Source organism: Octopus bimaculoides, chromosome 5, assembly GCF_046866305.1.
Source record: "Octopus bimaculoides isolate indiv1 chromosome 5, ASM4686630v1, whole genome shotgun sequence".
NCBI lineage: Eukaryota > Metazoa > Mollusca > Cephalopoda > Octopoda > Octopodidae > Octopus > Octopus bimaculoides.
Genome location: NC_142932.1, coordinates 21,677,544 through 21,701,441, shown reverse-complemented (window position 1 = coordinate 21,701,441; position 23,898 = coordinate 21,677,544). Strand labels below are relative to the sequence as shown.

Genomic DNA, 23,898 nt, shown 5'->3' with positions numbered 1-23,898 from the left:
TGTATAGATATTAACGATGTGCTTTTAGGATCCCATTTTTACTGAAATGCATGAGTCTTCTTGAGCATGACAAATTACCGATCAGCTTGATATTTTGTTATCTCCTCCACAAAGCTCATCAACCCAAGGTTGATCTTCACCACTTTGTCACATGTCTACCTGACTCTCCTTCCATAAGTTCCATCAACATCTAGTGATCAATATTTTTTAATGCATCTGTCCTCACCCATAAACATCACATGACCAAACTAGTGCAGTCTTCTCTCTTGTACACTACAATTAATGTCTCTTATACCCAATTTTTCTCTCACCACATTTGAACTTTGTTGTATATGCACACTGGCATTGTACATCCAGTGAAACATGATAACTTCATTTCTTTATAGTTTTCACATGTCCTCTGCATTCACGGTCCATGTTTCATCACCATGTAGCATTGGTGTCCATACGCAAGCATCATACAATCTGTCTTTCACTCGGCGAGATAGGCTATTTGGTACCAACAGAGGTAATAACTCTCTGAAATTTCCCCTCAGCTAGTTCATATTCTAGCAACTATATTTTCACAACATCTTCATCCACTACTCATTAGGTCATTTAGGTAACAGAAACTATTTACTACTTCCTTTGAGGATTCTCCTAGGTATTTGATAAAATGCTGTGACTAGTTTCTGTGTGAGGCAAGTTTTATCTCTCATGTATTTAATTGCATAAAAACTTATGTACTCTTAGATATGCACAGGGATACATACTTTCCCTCTCTTTCTCTCTCTCCCTCATACACACAGACATGCACATCTATGTGAATAACTACACACATACATGACACATATAAAGTCACATATACACAACCCTACACAGTTACAACACATTCATTCATATACATATGCACAGAGGAGAGAAAAGGTATCAATTATACAATGGAAGTAGTGTTTTATTTCTCCTTAACTATTAGTTCAGAGCACAATTTGTGTATGAAAAGAAAGGAGACACAGGCGTCTGACCTTCAGACTGTAAATACATGTATAGATGTGTGTGTGTGTGTGTGTTTGCATATTGTTGTGGTGAGAGCCATTGACACCCCTGGGGGAATGGAAGAATGGACTATTCAAACTCTTATAAAGAGTAGTGCATTGGTTGAGACAAGGGTCAGTAGAAGTTGTCGAGAGGGCGTTGTGGAGTCTCACAAAGTACGTCATGGAAACACATTAATTTTACTTCTGCTTCATAAAATTATATATATGTCCAACGTCTGTCAAGGATATAAAACATATATAACAGTATATATGTGTGTGTGTGTATATGCATATATATATATATATATATATATATATATATATATATATATATATATATATATATATATATATATATATATATACATGTATATATACATGCATATATGCATAAATATGTGCATATGTTAGTATATATGTATGCATGTATATGTATAAATGTATATGTAAATATATTATAAATTTACATATGTATATTTATATGCTACACTCTCTGAGTGGTTGGCGTTAGGAAGGGCATCCAGCTGTAGAAACTCTGCCAAATCAGACTGGAGCCTGGTGTTGCCATCCGGTTTCACCAGTCCTCAGTCAAATCGTCCAACCCATGCTAGCATGGAAAGCGGACGTTAAACGATGATGATGATGATGATGATGATGATATATATATAAATATATATATATATATATATATATATATATATATATATATATATATATATATATATATAAATATGAATATATATATATATAAATATATATATATATATATATATATATATATGTGTGTGTGTGTGTGTGTGTGTGTGTGTGTGTGTAGGTAACGAAAAATTATTCAAGAAGCAACAGTGTAGGATCAATTTATTGAGCAATTACATTAAAGTATTAATTTGAAAGAGACAAGTTCCAAGGTCAATAACACTCCTTATCAAAGCCAACACCTCAAACACAGAGGGCATAAATAAGCCATTATAAGCATGCAAACACTTAACATACAAAAAACATATATATACACATATAATAGTGTAATTCTATGCCCAAATTAAAGTTGGATAATTGCATAAATACATAGATAAATTAAGAAGTCGAAGCTGATGAGATAACAATTCATAATAATCCAAAAAGGGAAGTTCTCAAATGAATCCAATAAATAGATAGAGTCTTATGGCCGTTTCCAGGAATGTGTGAAGAAGTGTGTAGGTAAGACCTCTTGAACTTCGGTAATCCACATTTCCCTCATCAGAGATGAAGGAAATGTGGATTAAAATATCTGGCAGTGTAGGCTATAGTCTAGTCATCCATATAGTCAACCAGACACTCCAATAATGTTGTGGTATTTTCACTTACCTCCTTCTTTTCATTGATAACAGCTTTTACGATCAAATTTCCACCACCATATTTCCGATCCATTTGCAGTATGTCAATAAACCAGTTCGCAGCCTCAGTTTCCACATTTTTGTGAAGTTTTACCACAATTTGTGGGTCAAAATTCGCTAATGGAATACTACTGCTGTTAATCTTTCTCTCCATTCTGTTGCTTTATGCTGAAATGATATTAATATACATATATATATGCATGTGTAGATATGTGTGAGAGAGAGAGAGAGAGAGAGAGAGAAAGAAAGAAAGAGAGTGGTGATAGAGTAGCGTAATATGAAAAGATCTTAGTATAGGAAGTTAGTAAGCATCAAGCATGTACATGGCTTGTATAGATGACAAAAAGCAGAGTATAAATGATCAACAAAGTTTATTAACCATCGTAGGTTATACGGTTCATTCCATATTGAAACAGATGGAAATTTCTTTAACTGCCTCCATACAACTTACAGTTTAGCAATGAAATATATACATGTAGGGAATATACATGTCATGGAAACCAATAAACTGGTCCTTAAGGAAGGGTCTTTAGCCTTTATCCTGATGATTATGGATTTAAAAAAATCTTTACCTACAACCCATCAACATAACATAACATTTTTATCATCCAACTATTTCTGAATTCACAAGAGGGAAGATGATTGGACATTCATAGAATATGGAAAATCATAGACTGACACAAATAAGAATAAAAACACCATACTTGATGGGTGGCAAGTCTCTCATATTAACACAGCCAAAAATCTCAGAAATTACATTGTACCATCTTAAAAAAAACAAAAAAAAACACATATTGGAAAATTAACACTACTTTCTATGCTTTCATGGATTTCATGGAAGATTTGTTGCGGTAGATTTTTCTATGGCTAGATGCTCTTCTTGTCACCCAACTCTCACTTGTTTCTAAACAAGGTAAATATTTCCTCATGACCAAACAATATTATGGCATTACTTTCACAGAAGATATTTTATGCACCTTCTGATACTATATAACACCACTTACATAATCTTCCCACCACATCAGAATTGAGATTCTAAAACCGAGGTGTCAAGTAAAAAGGCAGTGGTGTAAGTGCTGGTGCCATGTAAAAAACACTCAGTACACTCTGTAGTGTGGTTGGTGTTAGGAAGGGCATCTAGCTATAGAAACCAAGTTAAAACAGACTAAGGAACCTAGTGTGGACCCTGGCTTTACCAGTTCCTATCAGTTCCCATCCAACCTATGCCAGTATGAAAAATGGATGTTAAATGTTGATGATGATAATGATGACACTTACCTATCAATACTGTATAACACTACTTAGACAACATATATTTTACACACTCACCTTGCAAAACTATATAACATGTCTTACACAGCACATATTTTACACACCCACCTACTAATATATACACAATACATTTTCTACACAGTCACCTTCTTGTACTATAAATACTTCCACAACAAAGAGAAATGTTTCAACAAAGCAACAAGAAACAAACCAAGCAAATTCCAGGTAAAACACGAAACTCCTTTGCTATGGCATTAAAGAACTAGGGTTGCCAACCCTGGTAAAAATAGCAGTCAAGTTTCCCTCTAATGATATTCTGTAGTGTTTTACAAGGAAAGAATGCATTAAATAATGCAATCCGAGATGCCTTTACAGTTGTGGTTGAAAATATCTTTGATGTTAAGTTAACATTGGGAACAATAACAACTACACAAATAAGACCACCACCACCACCACAACTATAAAAAGACAATATTTCATACACTTCAGGAACACAGAAGTGTATTTGGTATATCTGTCAAAATAATAATAATCCTTTCTACTCTAGGCACAAGGCTTAAAATTTTGGGTGAGAGGGAAGTCAATTACATTGACCCCAGTACTCGACTGGTACTTATTTTATCCACCCTGAAAGGATGTAAGGCAAAGCAGAAGCAGACCTTAGCAGTCTTTGAACTCAGAATATAAAGAGTCAGAAGGGTAACTCTACAAGGGTAGAGTTAGCAATGAGTTCAACAAGGCATCCAGGCAAATGTTCATCAGAGCATGGTTCTCAGGCCTCCAACAGTTTATTGCTGCCATGCATTTTATCTGACATGCTGATGATTCTGCTAGCTTTCTGCATTAATAATAATAATAATAATAATAATAATAATAATAATAATAATAATAATAGTAATAATAATAATCCTTTCTGTTATAGGCACAAGGCATGAAATTTGTGGGTGGGGGAACTAGTAAATTTAATCGACCCCAGTGTTTCACTGGTATTTAATTTATTGACTCTGAAAGGATGAAAGGCAAAGTCGACCTTGGCGGAATTTGAACTCAGAACATAAAAATGGACGAAATGCTGCAAAGCAATTTCCCTGGCATGCTAACGATTCTGCCAACTCACCACTTTACTACTAATAATAATAATGGTTTTGAATTGTGGCACAAGGCCAGTAATTTTGGGTAGGGGTAAGTCAATTACACTGACCCCTGTGCTCAACTGGTACTTATTTTATTGACCCCCAAAAAGATGAACGTCAAAGTCCACCTTGGTGATATTTGAACTCGGAACACAATGATGGACGAAATGCTGTTAAGCATTTTGCCTGGCATGCTAATGATTCTGATTGCCACCTTAATTATAATAATAATGGTCTCAAATTTTGGCACAAGGCCAGCAGTTTTGAGGGTGAGGACTATTTTATCAACCTCAATAGGATGAAAGGCAAAGTTGACCTTGGTGGAATTTGGATAGATGAAATGCTACTGAACATTTTCCTTGGCGTGCTAACAATTTTGTCAGCTTACTGTCTTAATAATAATAATAATAATAATAATAACAATTATTCTTTTTACTAAAAGCACAAGGCCTGAAATTTGTGGGGAGGGAACTAGTCAACTACATCAACCCCAATGCGCAACTGGTACTTATTTCATTGACACCAAAAGGTGAAAGGCAAAGTCGACCTCGATAGAAATTGAACTCAGAACGTAAAGATGGATGAAATGCCACTAAACATTTTGCCCGCTGTACTAACGATTCTGCTAGCTCGACACCTTATGTAATAATAATAATGATTATTGCAAATTTTTGCTACAAGGGCAGCTTGGGGGAGGTGGGGATAAGTTGATTATATTGACCCCAGTGTTCAACTGGTATTTACTTTATCGACCCTGAAGAGATGAAAGGCAAAGTCGACCTTGTTGGAATTTGAACTCAGAACGTAGCAACAGACAAAACACCACTAAGCATTTCACCCGGCTTACTAACGATTTTGCTAGCTCACTGCCTATATAACAACAACAACAACAACAACAATAATGCTTTCTTTACCACTAAGGGTTTACAAAAACGTTGGGGAAAGAAATGGACAATACAATGTGGGGTTACATTAAGAAGCATATAAGAAGTAGAAAAACAGAATAATTCCTCAAAAGAGGGAAACTTCTTAGGGCTACTCATGAAAACCCCACAAAACCATGGTCAACCTGACCATGACAGCAAGTGCCCACTCCACATCATTTTCTTTCAAATTACAGGCATATACTCAGAGTAGGCTTATTCACTCACTCACCTTTTAACAAAATTGCTGGGAGGCAACACTTGCTTCTCTACTCTCACTTTCCTTTTTAAGTGAAACTTGAAAATTTTTGAGGAGGACTTGGCCAAAGAAAAAAGTATCTATCTTCAGCCTTTTCAATCTTCTCCCACATTATCTCTTTTGCTAAGGCTACCAGACAAATAAACACTGCCTGCCCTTCCTGGCCAAAAGGAAGTGGGTGGGACGATCTTCACAATAAATTCAGTTGATAGTTGAATCCATCCTACACGTGACAGCAAGCGTTTGACATAAATCCACAAGTCAGCAATGCCTGGCCACTGGACAAGAGCATGCAGAACAGTTTCACTATAATAATAATAGAAATCAACAGAATATAGAAACTAAAAACAATTCCTCTACTGGTAATAGTAGTAACATTAGGCATAGTTTAAAAAAGGGTCTTCAATATTTATTGATAAAATACTTGGAAAATCAAATATACACGATGTCCAAAAGATTGCACTAGCCTCAACATCCCATCTCGAGAAAATTCCTATTGCTTTAACACAGTTACTGGCCTTAGATTTCAGATAAAGACTTAACTAGTAACTAAAATGACCCCAAATCAAGCTAAGATATAATAATAATAATAATAATAATAATAATAATAAATAAATGCATCCTTTTAAAGCCTAGCCAGGCTCATGGGCCCGGTTTCCCAGTTTCTATGGCATATGTGTTCCCCAGCTGGACAGGACGCCAGTCCATCCCAGCGTTACTCATTTTTGTCAGCTGAGTGGACTGGAGCAACGTGAAATGAAGTGTTTTGCTCAAGAACACAACGCGTCACCCGGTCCAGGAATCGAAACCACAATCTTACGATCATGATGCTGACAGCCTAACCACTACGCCACGCACCTCCACTAATAATAATAATAATAATAATAAATAAATAAATGAATGAATGAATGAATATGTAAATAAATAAATATACTTGTATAAATCTACTGTCAATAGTAGTTTTATGGTGTTATGCAAGCTGCTGCTGCTGCTGCTGATGATGATGATGATGTCAACTCTATCTGAATAGGTGTGTTTGTTCTATTCAAACAAATCTATTCAAATGTCTCAAGAAGCAACATCTCTTCTTAAACAATTGTGTACAATAAATGTCAATCATTGGTTTTAATACCACCACCACCTACTCTATAAACATATATTTACAAATTAACTGTAGCGTTCAGTCTCTGGAAACATTTCACTTATTCCACAGATAATTTCTAAGAGATGTGATCCCTATATTATTACCCTTATATAAATCTCCTCGTTGTCGTTGTCGTCGTCATCGTCGTAGTCGCCACCGCCACCGCCTACAACACCACCACCGCCACCACCATCGTCATCATCGTCATCACCATCATGTGGTTGGGAAGCATACTTCTTACCATACAGCCATGCCTACGCCTAAGATATATATATATATAGTTGGAAAAAGTTTAGAGATCTATACAAATCAAAGAAATGACACAGAAGTAAGTCTAAGACATTTCAATTTAAGAAGGAATTTAATAAAAATCATCATCATCATCATCATCATCGTTTAACGTCCGCTTTCCATGCTAGCATGGGTTGGACGATTTGACTGAGGACTGGTGAAACCGGATGGCAACACCAGGCTCCAGTCTGATTTGGCAGAGTTTCTACAGCTGGATGCCCTTCCTAACGCCAACCACTCAGAGAGTGTAGTGGGTGCTTTTACGTGTCACCCGCACGAAAACGGCCACGCTCGAAATGGTGTCTTTTATGTGCCACCCGCACAAGCCAGTCCAGGGGCACTGGCAACGATCTCGCTCGAAAATCCTACAGGAGCCAGTCAGGCGGTACTGGCAACGGCCACGCTCAAAATGGTGCATCTCATGTGCCAACCGCACAAGAACCAGTCCAGGGGCACTGGCAACGATCTTACGTGGCTTGCCGGGTCTTCTCACGCACAGCCCATTTCCAAAGGTCTCGGTCCGTAGTCATCGCCTCGGTGAGGCCCAATGTACGAAGGTCTTGCCTCACCACCTCAGCCCAGGTCTTCCTGGGCCTACCTCTTCCACGGGTTCCCTCAACTGTTAGGGTGTGGCACTTTTTCACGCAGCTATCCTCCTCCATTCTCACCACATGTCCATACCAGCGCAATCGTCTCTCTTGCACGCCACAACTGATGCTTCTAATGTTCAGCTTTTCTCTCAAGATACTTACACTCTGACGGGTATTCACATTGACATTACACATCCAACGGAGCATACTGGCTTCATTCCTTGCGAGCTTACGTATGTCCTCAGCAGTTACAGCCCATGTTTCACTGCCATGTAGCATGGTTGTTCGTACGCATGCGTCATACAGTCTGCCTTTTACTCTGAGTGAGAGTCCCTTTGTCGCCAGCAGGGGTAAGAGCTCTCTAAACTTTGCCCAGGCTATTCTTATTCTAGCAGCTACACTTTCAGCGCACCCACCCCCACTACTAACTTGGTCGCCCAGATAGCGGAAGCTATCGACTACCTCTAGTCTTTCACCCTGGAATGAGATAGAAGTTGTTTCCTGTTTGTTTGCAGTCTTTATTGCACCTGAACATCTGCCACAAACAAAAACTAACTTGCTAGTTAACCTGCCTTTGATGTTGCTGCACCTCTTATGTGTCCATAGCTTGCACCGGGTACATCTTATAGAGTTACTACCTACTCCTTTTCTACATACTGAGCAGGGCCATCTACCTGAAGGGGTTTGTGTTTTATCTACCTTCCTACTTATTAGGATTTTGGTTTTAGCTAGGTTGACTCTAAGGCCCTTCAATTCTAGACCTTGCTTCCACACCTGAAACTTCTCCTCTAGTTCTGATAGTGACTCCGCAATTAGGGCAAGGTCATCAGCATAGAGGAGCTCCCAGGGGCAACCTGTCTTGAACTCCTCTGTGATTGCCTGGAGGACTATGGTAAATAATAGGGGGCTGAGGACGGAACCTTGGTGGACCCCTACCTCTATCCGGAATTCATTGCTGTACTCATTTCCAACCCTCACCTTACTGGCAGCATCTCTGTACATGGCTCGCAGAGCTCTCACTAACCATTCTTCTATCCCAAGTTTCCTCATTGACCACCAGATAAGGGATCGGGGGACCCTGTCAAAGGCTTTCTCCATGTCAACGAAAGCCAGGTACAGAGGTTTATCCTTAGCTAGGTATTTCTCTTGCAACTGTCTCACTAGAAATAAGGCATCTTTAAAAATTGTATATTTTCTTTATATACTTTTTAAAATCATTTTTATCAAATTCCTTCTTAAATTGACTTACTTCTGTGCTATTTCCATCTCCATCTTTTATATATATATATATATATATATATATATATATATATATATATATGTTGTTGTACTTGAGGATGGTCATATTGCCAGTTTAGCCAATAAAAACACACGCACTGTATATTTGGTGTTAATTTGCTTCAGCTTTATATTACATTAATCTTAATCTTGTTTCGGCCAGAGTTCTTTCGTCACACTTCTGTGACCTCATCAGTGGTCCTTTGTTTCCTTCTTTCTTATGTGTGTCTCACCTTGCTAACTATCAGCCATTTTGTATTTTGTATTCCTATTGTATGTGTCTACGCATGCGTGTCCTTCAATGTGTCTGTGTCTTTTGTAAGTGCATGTGTGTATGGGGAGTGTCTGTATCACCTATATTCTCTGTTAATATCATCATCATCATCATCATCGTTTAACGTCTGCTTTCCATGCTAGCATGGGTTGGACGATTTGACTGAGGACTGGTGAAACCGGATGGCAACACCAGGCTCCAGTCTGATTTGGCAGAGTTTCTACAGCTGGATGACCTTCCTAACGCCAATGCCCTTCCTAACGCCAATATATATATATATATATATATATATATATATATATATATATATATATATATATTATATTTATATATATATATATATATATATATTTATATATATATTTATATTTATATATATATATATATATATATATTTATATATATATATATATATATATATATATATATATATTTATATATATATATTTGCCAACTAAATGTGGCAGTTGCTTAGAGGATGATGTTACTGTTGTTTTTAGCCCCAGGAAGACAACTCCTCCAGCTGGCTAACAACACACTGCCTGTGTTCGATTGGAATTTGCGAGGGGAAGTCATCGCTCCCATCTCTAGCCTTACATGATACACACAGATCTGAGTTTCTGGGTAGTTACCTGTCTTCAGTGTATGATAATCACCAGTTAGTGATGAACATTTTTCATTAGGTATGCCATTCAGAAAGCATGTGGGCTGGTTTGCCCATGACTGATGTAGACTGCCATGGTGGCAAAAATGTCTTCATTCACTTTACTTCTGTTCTTTCATACTAGCATGGATCACATAAATGTTTTGTTGAGGCATTCTTTTACAACCGGATTCCCTTCGAGTCACTGATCCTTACCTGTTTTTCAAGTAAGATATCTCTTATTCTATGTTGCTTTAAGGGTACAAAATATGTAAATGATTTGCTTTCAACAAGGGTAGAGTTAGTAATGAGCCATGTGTTCATCAGAACATGGTTCTCAGACCACCAACAGTTTATTATAGTTGTCCATGCCATAACAAAGAAGTTTAAAATTGACCTAGTTCCCATAGCTGAATATGTTGAAGAGTTAGACTGCAAATTTCAAGCATAGAATCAATACCTAGAATCAAGAGGTCTTAAAGTAAACCTAACACAGGCAGAAGTTTTAATCAGCAGGAGAGAAAACAGAGTTCTGCTGCCATAAGAGATGTGGCTGTGCTTAATATGCATAAGAAGAGTAGATGGGAATATCATATAGCGTGCTTACTATAAATTACAGGTGCACAAAAAATGCAGTGGGATCACAGGCAGGCTGACAGAAAAGAAAGGATTCATAAGTAACAGATGTGCAAGAATAGTCAACTATAACAGCAGCCATAAATACATTCTTTCAAATGTACAGCTGACTCCTTAGAAGTAGTTAATAGCTTCTTTGACACAAGTGGTCCAATTAGCATTAGAGGAGAGTGTTTTGAAAGCATAGTTGTGGTTGTTGGCACTCCGTTGCTTACGACGTCGAGGGTTCCAGTTGATCCGATCAACGGAACAGCCAGCTCGTGAAATTAACGTGCAAGTGGCTGAGCACTCCACAGACACGTGTACCCTTAACGTAGTTCTCGGAGAGATTCTGCGTGAAACAGTGTGACAAGGCTGACCCTTTGAATTACAGGTACAACAGAAACAGGAAGAAAGAGTGAGAGAAAGTTGTGGTGGAAGAATACAGCCACAATCCCCTGTTGGAGCCTCGTGGAGCTTTAGGTGTTTTCGCTCAATAAATACTCACAACGCCCGGTCTGGGAATCGAAACCGCAATCTTATGACCGCGAGTCTGCTGCCCTAACCACTGGGCCATTGTGCCTCCACTTGAAAGCATAGTAGTCAGAGTAAAAAGTTTAAGGAGCCATTACTTCAGCAGGTAACAAATAGAGTTTTTCTTTGAGTGAAGGGTAGAGTGTATAACGTGATACAACATAGTAACAAAACATGGGAACTGAATGTGGAAGAGAATGTGAAGGTAAAAAATAAATGCGGTGGGCATGCTTTGTTGGATCTTTTCTTTTACTAATTTGAACTATTGGACTATGGCCATACTGGGGCATTGTATTGAAGGGTTATGTGAAACAAATCAATCTCAGTACTTATTTTTTAAGTCTGGTACTTATTTTATCTTCTTTTTTGCCAAATCCCTACAGAAATGTAAACAAACCAACAGTGGTTGTCAAGCAGTGTGATGGGGACAAACATAAACACAAAGACACACACACACACAAGCATATATGTGATGGGCTTCTACACAGTTTCTGTCTACCAAAGTCACATAGAAGGCATTGGTTGGCTCAGAGCTATAGTAGAAAACACTTGGCCAAGTCGTGGGATTGAACCAAAACCATATAGTTTCGAAGTAAGCATCTTAACCATACAACCATGTCTATGTTTAATGTTAGTGTGAACAATGGGTCACAAATGAATTGAAAGAAAAACTGGGTATAAGAGGAATCAGATGCAGTGTACATAAGATATGACAGAGTTAATATAGAAATGGGATGTAATGGCAGATGACAGTTTTGTAATGTGGGGCCAAGGGTCCAATTAGGAAGGAACCTGTGGAAGAGGAACTACAACGAAGACATGGGAAGAAGTGGTAAAAGATGATCTAAGGAATCTAAATCTCATGAAAGAGATGACAAAGGACCACAATGTGTAGAGAGAAACTGTCAAAGACACAACCAATCAGTGAAGGAGGAGAGTAAAGGAGGAGGTTGAGAGCAAAACTGGGAGGAGGAGCAGACACAGAAAAAGGAGAGGGAGGAAGATGGGAGAAAGTAGGTAGCTAAGAGAATGAGTAAGAGAGTAGGAGGAATTATTAAAGATTAACTTGATGAAAGCAAATTAGCTGAAGCTTATTTGATTATGCAGATAAATATCTGATCAAGAGGATTATCTCATTAAATTTGAAGAGAGAAACAGTATAAATTTCAATCAATTTTAATTGATAATTATTCAGTAATTAAAAAAAAAACCCATTACCAATTGTGAGGAGTTATGGGTAGCTGAAGTACTAGAGTACTGGAATATTAACAAAAAGATCTGATGTTCATATCATATTCCTAGTACTGTAATATATCTATGGCCAAGGCCTTCAAATGTTAACATCATCCACCTAGCTGTAAGTAGATATCACAGAGTGATACCTAAGCTGTTATTCTAATTATAAATGGGTGCCATATTGTACTATGGTTTGCTGTGTTGTATCCATAACCCAACCAGTGCAGTCTAGTCTATCTAACTGTAGGTAGGTTCCACAAAGTGACGTGTATTGTGCTCTTGATCAAGAGACATAGCATCAACAGTCCAGTCTGCCTAGCTGTATATAGGTACCACAATGTGATGCACTACGCTGTACTGTTTCCTTAACTGAGATTTCATACTGTCAACATTCCAGTCTTCTTAGCACCGTGTGATACAGAACACTTTGAAGTGTCCTTGACAAAGACATTAAACTGTCAATAGCCCAGTGTAGCTGTTTGTAGGTACCACATTGTGATAGAATAAAATTAGAGTTAGGGTGCATTCCAGAAGTTTTGAAGCTTTTTCCAGGGACACATTTTTTTATTCCAAAAGAATACAAAAAACTCTAATCTCTGACTTCAATGTACTTGTAGCACTCCAGCCACTTTGTGAAGGCCCTAATGAAAGTCCTCTAAAATGAAGTTATCCTTCATCATCTCAATGTCTTCAACATGACTGCCTCCGAGGTTCTCCTTCAGCTTGAGAAATGACCAAAAGTCACAGGAAGCAAGGTCTGGACTATAGGGATAGTGAGGGACAGATTTGACCCCTGTCTCTGTCAAGTGGTTGGTACCAGGATGGAATTGTGAACTGGTACATTTTCCTGATGCAGGTGCCACTGACCCAAGTAGAAGAACTCTGGCGTTTTATATTGAAATATCTTCCTGAACTCCCTAAAACCACCACAGAGTACTCTTTATTGACCATCTGGCCAGAGGGAATCCAGAAGATGTAGATGGCGCCCTTGCTGTAGAGAAAGTGGATCATCATGAGCTTCTTGGTGGGCTTGCTTTGCCTAGTCTTCTTAGGTCTGGTGGGGCCAGTATACTTCCACTGGATACTCTGTCTCTTGGTATAAGGATCATAACAGAAGATGAAGCTTTCATCACTTTGGAGTTGGTGTGGTAACTTTATACTGAATTATTGATGAAGATATGAACATCAGAGCTGGACAAAAGGAAAGATACATTAGTGACAGCAGGGAAATGGTTGAGTTCATTATCTCCAATCCAAGAGTATTTGAGTTTAATACTAAACTTTATTGCATAGTAAGCCTCCAAATTGTCATCATGTCCCAACTGCATTTTGCAAACTAGTCAGCTGTGACAAGCAGTATTTAGTAGAGAATGTTGAATGTGCTTTTACAGCTGTCTGGGATAACAAAAGTTCGCAGGTCAGCTTATTTGATATGCAGTAATGATATACTTAAATTATAACAATTTAGGACAGTTATAGCACTTATAGAAAAGTCTCAAAACTTCTGGAATGCATGTCATATACTATAGTATACAGAGTCTTTGACCAAGACATTAAACTGTCAACTATTCAGTCCTATTTGTATGTAGGTTGAGCTACATACAACTAGGTAAACTGTATTACCTACAAAAGCCTCATATCAATCACAATCATGCAGACCTATGATCGAAGAGATTCTAACCATGAAGGTGCTATGTGTTTATGGTTATGTTGAAACTATATTGTTTAATTTATCATGTCCTTATATAATATTTATTTCTTTATTGCCCACAAGGGGCTAAACATAGAGGGGACAAACAAGGACAGACAAAGGGTTTGAGTCGATTACATCGACTCCAGTACATAACTGGTACTTATTTAATCGACCCCAAAAGGATGAAAAGCAAAGTCGACCTTGGCGGAATTTGAACTCAGAATGTAACAGCAGACGAAATATCAATAAGCATTTTGCCTGGTGTGCTAACGTTTCTGCCAGCTCACTGCATTACTGCCTTATATAATATTGGGTTACCATCTTTAACAAGTCACACAACCATTCAGATGATCTCTCATTGGGTGTAAGCTGTTACCATGAAGTGGTATATCAAGCCATGTAACCCTCTGGTTAGGGCGTTGTACTCACAATTTTTAGATTGTGGCTTCAGTTATCTGACAGGGTCGATGCCAGTGCCACCTTAATGGCTCCCCGTGCTGGTGACACGTAAAAAGCACCATCTGAACATGGTTGATACTAGTTGCCCCCACCCTGACTGGCTCTTGTGCTGGTGGCACATAAAAAGCATCATCCAAGCATGTTTGATGCCAGTGCCACCTGACTGGCTCCCATACAGTTGGCACGTAAAAAGCACTCACTACACTCTTGGAGCAGTTGGCATTAGGAAGGGCATCCAGATGTAGAAACCTTGTCAGATCAGACTGGAGCCTGGTGCAGCCTACTGGCTTGCCAGTCTCCAGTCAAACCGTCCAACCCATGCCAGCATGGAAAACGGATGTTAAATGATGATAATGATGATGATGATGACGACAGTGCTTTGTGATCTAGAGTAAAATACTTCATTTTGTATTACCCCCGTCTACTCAGCTGTAAATGAGAAATCTTGCTATGGAATGGCATTCTGTTCAGGGGCAATATTGGGATATTGGACTTGTATATTCTATAGAAATCAGATAACTAGACTCATGAGTCCTTGGTCCAAAACAGACCTAAAACAAGAACTAAAAGTGGTATACTTCTCTATTCAAGCTGTAGAATTGTAAAACTGGATATATATATATATATATATATATATCCAGTTTTAAGTTCGTTTACGGGAAACATCTTGAATATGCATATAAAAGCTCCTATTTTATTATGCTAGCTTCCACTCCTCCCCACCAAATATATACAGAACTGCCTACATACCCCAATCAACCATCTCATTGGTCAAAATTGATAAACAATCCTCAGTTGTACATCTGTTAATGCCATCATGTCACCCAAAGAAATGAACACATGAATATGGTCCACCTGATGTTCATGGATACTATGGACTATACTGTAATCATCCTAGGAATACAAACTGTGATCTTGAAAAAACATGTGGTTTGTGAAAACACATGTAGCGATGCATTAAAATATCTACAAATTCCATCTATGGATTATTATTACTGCTATGTATGTGTGTGTGTGTGTGCATGCGTGCGTGTGTGCATGCATACGTGTGTATGTGTGTGTGTGTGTGTGTGTGTGTGTGTGTGTGTATTCTGTTGCTTCAAATTTGCTATATACTGGGGAAAAAAATTACCCCCAATATCCTATCCAGGAGGAAGTTTATCTCTAATACTTCATATTTTGAAAATCAGAAATAATACCATGACACAATTGATCTTCAAAATATCGTGTCTAGATTAACTTGAATTTGATAGTGATATACTAGATGAAACGCTGGCGTGAAGTCAAGCATTCAAAGTGGTGAAAGGTTGTTGAGGATTAACTAAGATTATATTTATTAAAGCTTGACTTTCGCAAAACCTACTGCCTTGTGAAGAAGAGGTATGTCCAATTGTATGAGATATTGGGTTGTTATAAGATCATATCTTTTGTTAATCTCTTATTTTAGTCAGTGATGTAACTTACTGATAAATAATAACAACTGATAAATGATAACAACAACAGAACAAAAGATACAGTATCAAGAACAAACATAGCCACAGATAACTGTTTCTAGTAAGGGCTTCCTGAAAGGGAAGAAAGTCTAACCTTTCGATTAGACACATTATGTGACTTGAACTTGCCAATGAAAAAATACAAGTTGTTTTTACACTAAATGTTTCTATTTTTACTTTTGTTAAACAATATTTTAATCATTTAGAAATATTATTAAGCAAATATGATTTCAAAAATGTAAGTTGTCTGTACAGTAAGTATTTATATTTTAGCTTTCTTTAGAAAGACAATATTTTCATTTTTCAAAAATTATTTTCAAGTAAATACCATTACAAAAATTTTTTTGGCATATATAAAAAATATTTTAAAGTGAAAATGACTTTAAAATACAGTAAATATCTCGTAAAAGACCTGTTTGGAACCTTGGTTACATAGACTTTTTTTTGAGTGCATTCAACGTATCTCACCTCCAAAGATTTGGTTGCTATTTCTAGCACGCCCTGCTACCACATAACAGCTATTTGCAATAGAGGACCCAAAATAGCTGTTACATGGTAGCAGGGCGTGCAAGAAATAGCAGGCAAATCTTTCCTTTTCTGAAGAAAGGAGCTGTTAACGCATGATTTTGATGTCACATTTGTTGAAACATGTGAAATAACCTGGAAAAGAAAAAAAAACCCCACGAAACAAAACTCTGTTGGTGGGAAACTCAGAGTTTCCCAGGAAACTCCGAGGTCGCCACCACCCCTAACCCCTTTCTTTTCCAGAAGAAAGTGGCTTGCTGTGAGTTTGAAGGTGAGATATGTTGAATGCACTTGAAAAAACCAGTTGAAAAAATTATTTCACACTGAAGTATGAAAGGGTCCTTTATGAAATATTTACACAAGATCGGGACATGCATGCGAATAGAAGGATCGATGAGACTGATAAGTTAAGGGCTGAGCACATGGCGGAACAGAGGAAAAGAAACAGAAACAGGAGAGATCAGGGATCAGACGCTCGGAGAGCTGAGTGTCTGGCAAAACAGAGGGAAAGAGACAAAAGCAGGAGATGTCATGAATCAGATGCTCATGTGAATACAAATAGAATAAAACAAGTTTCATGTAAATTGGACCACGGGTTACTGAGATACATGGTTTTTTGGGGTACCTTTATAAATTGCCAAACTGGCATATAAAGGGGAAAATGTTTTGAAAGTAAGGTACCATTGAAATGTGAATACACACAGAATAACAGAAGTTTTGCGTAAACTGGACCATGGATTCCTGAGATACACAGTTTTTGGGGGTACCTTGAACTATTGGTGACCCAACGGGTCACAGGTAGTCTAGTATTAAATAATGTTATACTACATATTCATAGAAGACAAGATTTTCATTGGTGATCAGAAGACCGGGGTTGGCCTGGAGCTAAACAACATTTCAAACTATTTCTAATAAAAACAGAGAATCTTGTTCTGTCATGCTTCATTCCTCGTGAGTATATATGAACAGTTGTTTGACAGGCTTCACAACTGGATTCATAAAATTGAAGTTTTTTTTTTTTTAAACTGAAAACAAAGAGAATTCGAAATATTTAGTAGGAGTGAAAGTTTAGTGAAACTATTTTATTTAGAAATAAAACAAATAAATATAAAATATCTAACTAGCTTGATTCAAGATCTATGAATGTGATTTATTCAAAGAGGCCATGAGAACCATCTGCATCTGATTCTACTTCTTTGTGCACATTAATTAATTAATTAACTATTGACTTATCCAACTACTTACCTACCTACCTACCTACCTACTTATTTATATACCAGGTATGGTCAAAACTTTTTTCAGATTTTTCCCTGATTTTTGGATACTTGGATGAGGGGGTACTCAAAAGCATGTCCAATGTCTCTGTAGTGAACTTCCCAAGTTTGACATGAAATTTCATGTTGGCTCTTTGCTCCTATTCATGACAAAATTGCAGACCACAGCATACAGGTGATCACAAAAACACAAATTTCACTTGGCACACTGCCTCATGAGGGTTACTGCTAGCTCTCACTGCTCACACAACCATGTGCTGCCATCTGTTGGTGTGCTACAGAACTAGTCCAGGAACGTTTTGATACCCCTTGTAATGCTACTTGACAGGGTATGTAGCTCATTAATAAGAGCCAATACTTTTCTCCACTAATAGGTTACAGCTCTGGTATTACAGACATGTGATTAGAATATTGTAGAAAAGAACTGCAAGATGAATTCTTCAAGCTGACCCAACCAGCAGAAGTAAGGGTAGACCAAGAATGAGATGGTTGGATAATATCCAACAGTCACTGTGGGTCACGTTTGGGAATCCAGCTAGAAAGTGTTATGATAATTGCTTCTCATAGGATCCTACGAAGGAGGTACCTGAGTACTCTACCCTTATGATCCTACAAAGAATAGCAGGTGAAGAAGACAGATGAATAAATGGTAATATTTTATTGTTACATGGCCATATGATACCCCAACTTCTATGCTGATGCTAAACATAATAAGATACCAACTCCTTAATTCACATTGCAGGAGAAGACACCAGAGCAATAAAGTCCAATACTGACATTGGGGTGTACATTTTTCCTTATTACTATCTTCACTTTGAACAAGAGGGATCTAGTGGCAAAGATGATTCAAAACAACTGGCACAGCCTTCCAACTGGAGGAAATTACCAAAAATCTGGATGATTGGAAACTATTTTGAAACCAACTGCCACAGTTTATTTTTGTCAAGATGCAACCCCTTGGTGAAGTCACATGGCCTAGTGGTTAGGGTGTTGTACTCATGATCACAAGATCATAGTTTCTATTCCTTGACTGAGCAGTGCATTGTGTTCCTGAGCAAAAAACTTCATTTCATGTTGCTCCAGTCCACTCAGCTGTAAACGAGTATCCCTGCAATGAACTGGAGCCCCAAGCAAAGGCAATGTTATGATCTTGGTCACTTACAATCCATGGAGGCCAGGTAATCATCCCAATGAGTTTTAGGACTTGAGACAGTACTTACATACACACTCTCAATTCTCATCTTTCTGCTGTCACTCATGAGGCAACAGGGGAATACAAATAGGTCACTCCTGTCATGGCTGTCCACACCCATGTCTTAGATAGATGTTCCAACAAGAACTATGAATTGAATTCATCACTTTTAAAGCATACTTGTTCATTATCGTAAGTATAGCAATGTTCCTGTACTCTATTGCTAGATAATCCCTAATCTTATACTGGATCCATCCATCTATTCATTTATCCTTATGACAGGTCTTATTATTCTCCTGCTGGGCTTCTAGTAACTTTCCTCACTTGGCTAGCTGGGTAGAATACCTGTCTTATCATTAATAACCTGACTACCTACTGTTTGTATTGGCATGTATTCCAGTCCAACAGGTTATACTAGCTTATATACCACAACTACATCCATTGGAAAAATATGTATCTTTGTAATGTCTTCAACAATCAGTGATGTGTATCTAGCCATTGACACTATTCATTCCACACTCACTCATGTTATATCAATTTGTACCAGACTATTGTTGAAAATTTCCACATGCCTCCAGTCATATAGTTAAAAAGCAATAAATCATCAGTTGTCAGAGGTCACAGAGCAAAAACAGTATGTCTTAACCCATTAAGAAAGAAGACATGCACAGCAGTGTGTGTGCGTGAACAATTATGACACATATTAATGCATACAAATATATATATTTACATATACATTTATACATAAACACAGAGTGATTCAAAAGTACCTTTAGCATAAATGAGTGAATGTATATCATCATCGTTATTGTAACATGTACTCTTCCATGCTTGTATAAGTTGAATGAAATTCATCAAGGCAGATTATCGATAGTTGGATGCTCTTTCTGATGCCAACCCTCATCTGTCTCCAAGACAATTTTTTCCCCTAGTTCAGACATGTTTCCATGGGTATTTGCAGACAAATGATACAGTTTGTATAATGATGACATCTGTAGACTATTAGTGCATGATGTCAAGATATACCCACACACTCATGCACACACATACATTCATACATACATGTATCATCATCACTAAATGTTTGTCTTCCATGTTGGTATGGATTGGACAGTTTAACAGGATCTGATGAGCCAGAAGACTGCATCAAACTCCAATGTAATCTGTTCTTCCTTATGCATTAACAGTTGAATCCAAAAGTGGTGCTGTTAGACAAGAAACTCTCAACAAATATTCAAACAGAAAAATCCAAAGAATATGATAGTTCTGCATTGGCAAAAAGTAATTGTTGTAGTTCATCTGATGCAAAATGAAAAATAAGAAAATGAAAGGAGGGAGGAGTGAAGTAGAAGAATGTACTGTTTGATTAATGTTAATAGCAAGATCCAGGTCAGTTGAATTGGTGCACACATAAATGTGGAGAGTAGCTGCTGATGAGGGAACAACATAATGCTGGCAATTATGATAAATCAATGAAAAAAGAGGTCACATCTCCATTCTCATCTCCTCATCCAGCCAATTAAAGACAGATGGCAAATAGCAGACAGCAAATTTGTTGCCATGAATATGGGCCTGGAACTCCAAATTGCGCAGGTAAATCAAAATCAAGATGTTCATTGCAATGGTCAAGTCAGTGCTATTATATAGCAGTGAAACATGGACACTGACAAAAATATTATCAATTGCGCCTAAATGGATACTACACAAGGATGTTACAAATGGCTCTAAATGTGAAATTGCAGCAGCATATGGACAAATGAATGCCTTTATGGAGACCTGCTGAAAATTAGCGAAAAGATCAAGCAAAGCCAGCTGTGACTATCTGGTCATTGTGTGCACCACCCTGAACTGGAAACATCCAAATTAGTCTTGTGGAACCCACTTAATGGTGATATAAGAAGAGGAAAACATTGTCACACATATATTGACAACTTGATTGCAGACATTGGCCTGGAGTGTATCCAGGACCCTGAAGCAGTGATGATGGACTGAGAAGTGTGGTGAGTCGACTTTGTTGCTGTGGCCCAGGTTGGAACCACAATATAATAATAATGTGGGCTAACCACAAATTGCTATATCAGTTAACTTGTCTCAAGTCATAGCAGTATATCTCTCCTGGTATATAATTATTGCTGTTAGTCTTTGTAAAAGACCAACTCAGAAAACACTATGTGCAGCAATAAATCTTCTGTTAATTGTTCATGAGTGTTGTTAGTTATGTTTTCATGCAACCCAAGAAATACATTTTCAATCACCAGAAACAACAACAGCAGCTACCATGACTACCAATACAATATAACAACCTCACTCATGACATTTGCGACTCTTACAGTAAGAACAATGAATGATGATGAAGGTCATATTAAGTCAAGTGCTTAAATGGCTACTCTGTTAACAATTGAGACATTGTCTTTACCAGAGATTTGAAGTGATATACAAAATGAAATGCCCACCTCACCTGAGTGTGTGGATTGAGGAGCACATTGGATGTAACATGCCAATGATCTTATTGGTCATTCATGTTTAAGTTAAAAACTTGGTATCAGGATTAGCAGAAAGTGATCAGTGAAACTTCTGGTGATTAAAAGTGGTCAGTGAAACATTTTCTGGAGATTAAAAGCTAGTTTGAAAGGTTTAGAAATGCTTTAATTTACACAATATGGAGTTTACTAGAGCTGATACAGAGGCTACTACTAATTATCCTGATGATTGCTCGAACAAGTGTACAATGTTAATGCAACTGAGCATTTCTTGGCACACATACTGACAAGGACTTTTATTTCTAATGAGGTGAAATCAGTATTATGCTTTAAAGTTTCTATAAAGAAATCCTCTGAAGCTTCTTGAGGGCATAAATGCTGCTGGAGATATGGAATTAAAGCCCCCTACATGTGAGTCACTTCCAAAATTCAAAGACTTTCAAGGTCTACACTCAATTTAATGTCTCTGTGATTTGACATTCAAATATGAACACTTGGATGATTATCGTCCATTTCTAAGACTGGCTTATAAACTATTTTTGCCATGTTGTAGAATGGTACAACGCCAGACAAAATGTTTCCAATCATGTATACTCCCTTTTAGTCAATGTGGAAAGTCACCCAGTGAATTAAAGTAATTTTTCTAATAACATGAGAATGATTCAAAACCGTATTGCGAGGTAGCTGAGCAGACATCACGATCAAACTACAGTAGTTTCATGTGATCAGCTTTTTAAGCAACCAATCAGTGTTAAGCCATTGCATGATTTGATATTCCAGAACTTTCTCATTGTGTCCTATGTAAAAGCAGTTTCTGATGGTAATCACAAAATGTTGAGACAGCTGCTTGATGTCTCCATTCTCATTTTCACATCCAACTGATTAAGACAGATGGCAAATAATACCAGACAGGAAATTTCATTGCCATGAATATAGTGCAATTATTTTTCAGCTGTGATCAGCTAGCCACAGATTGCTATATCAGTTAATTTGTTGTAAATTCCAGAAGTATGTTACTCTTGGTATGTAATCATTGCTGTTAGTATTTGTAAAAGATTAACACAAAAAACATTAATCTTCTAATTTCTAATAACATGAGAATGGAATATTTTCTCAAGAACACAGCTTCTATGCTCTAATGAATGGACCAAACTGTTATAACTAACTACAAAACATATTATCCAAGAACTTTGAAATAACTTATATAAGCAATTGATGGTGAGAGCAAGGGAAAGCATTTAGTTTAGAGACTCTCAGTAAAAGTTTAACATTATGGATGCTGGGAAGAAGACAATGAAGTTGTAGAATGAAGTGAAACCATAGATTATGAATGGTATTTGGTAAGACATATAACTAAACTGTATTCATGACTTCATAGATGTTTTCATCATGTTCAGCAAAAGACTGACACTGGTAAATGTTGTAGGCTTTGAAAAAGTCATTGAAGATTATGTGGTTGACTTATTTTTTTAAAGCCTAGTACTTATTCTATCGGTGTCTTTTGCCGAACCACTAAGTTACAGGGACGTAAATACACCAACACCATTTGTCAAGTAGTGATGGAGGGATAAAAATAGACACAAAGAAACACTCACATAAATATATTATATATACATGACAGGCTTCTTTCAGTTTCCATCTACCAAATCCACTCACAAGGCTTTGGTAGGCCCAAGGTTATAGTAAGGAAACACTTGCCCAAGGTGCCATGCAGTGAGACTGAACCTGGAACAATGTGGTTAGGAAGCAAGCTTCTTACCACACAGCCACATAAACAAACATTTTTTTTTAGAGTAATTACTTCTAAACTCAAATACACTCCTACACAGATGAGACATCCTTCACCCTTCAATAACTTTATCTACATCGGTGTAATCCACGTGAAAGCTAGGCATTCTAGACTACAGTTAATGGTAAGTCAGCGTGATCTTTTCTTGCCTTTCAAAGATCACACCTACTCATTTAAGTATCACACAGAGTCATTCAAATGTCACACCTGTTATTCAAATGACTACTTACATACCGGGGATCAACTCAATCAAGACTCTCAACAATACATACATATGTGCATACATGCATACATACATACATGCATACATACATACATGCATACATACATACATATATGAAACTGTAAAAATCTGTTAAACTTTCCAGAAGTTTATCATTTAAGCACATATGAGCATGTCTAGAGATGCAAC

General features: G+C 37.4%; 1 protein-coding gene across 12 annotated transcripts in view; it reads right to left on the bottom strand.

Moving 5' to 3' along the window:
- LOC106881096 (anoctamin-10) overlaps positions 1-23,898 on the bottom strand; it is a 191,356-nt gene that overhangs the window by 51,940 nt on the left and 115,518 nt on the right. For 10 of the 12 annotated variants that reach the window (XM_089352086.1, XM_089352075.1, XM_089352084.1 and 7 more), the window contains one exon: positions 2,361-2,557. In XM_089352086.1, the coding sequence (XP_089208212.1) occupies positions 2,361-2,543 (183 nt within the window). In that variant the 5' untranslated portion in view covers positions 2,544-2,557. Of the gene's footprint in view, positions 1-2,360; positions 2,558-5,949; positions 6,283-23,898 lie in introns of all 12 variants that reach the window. The other 2 variants (XM_089352077.1, XM_089352078.1) reach the window with 1 other exon arrangement.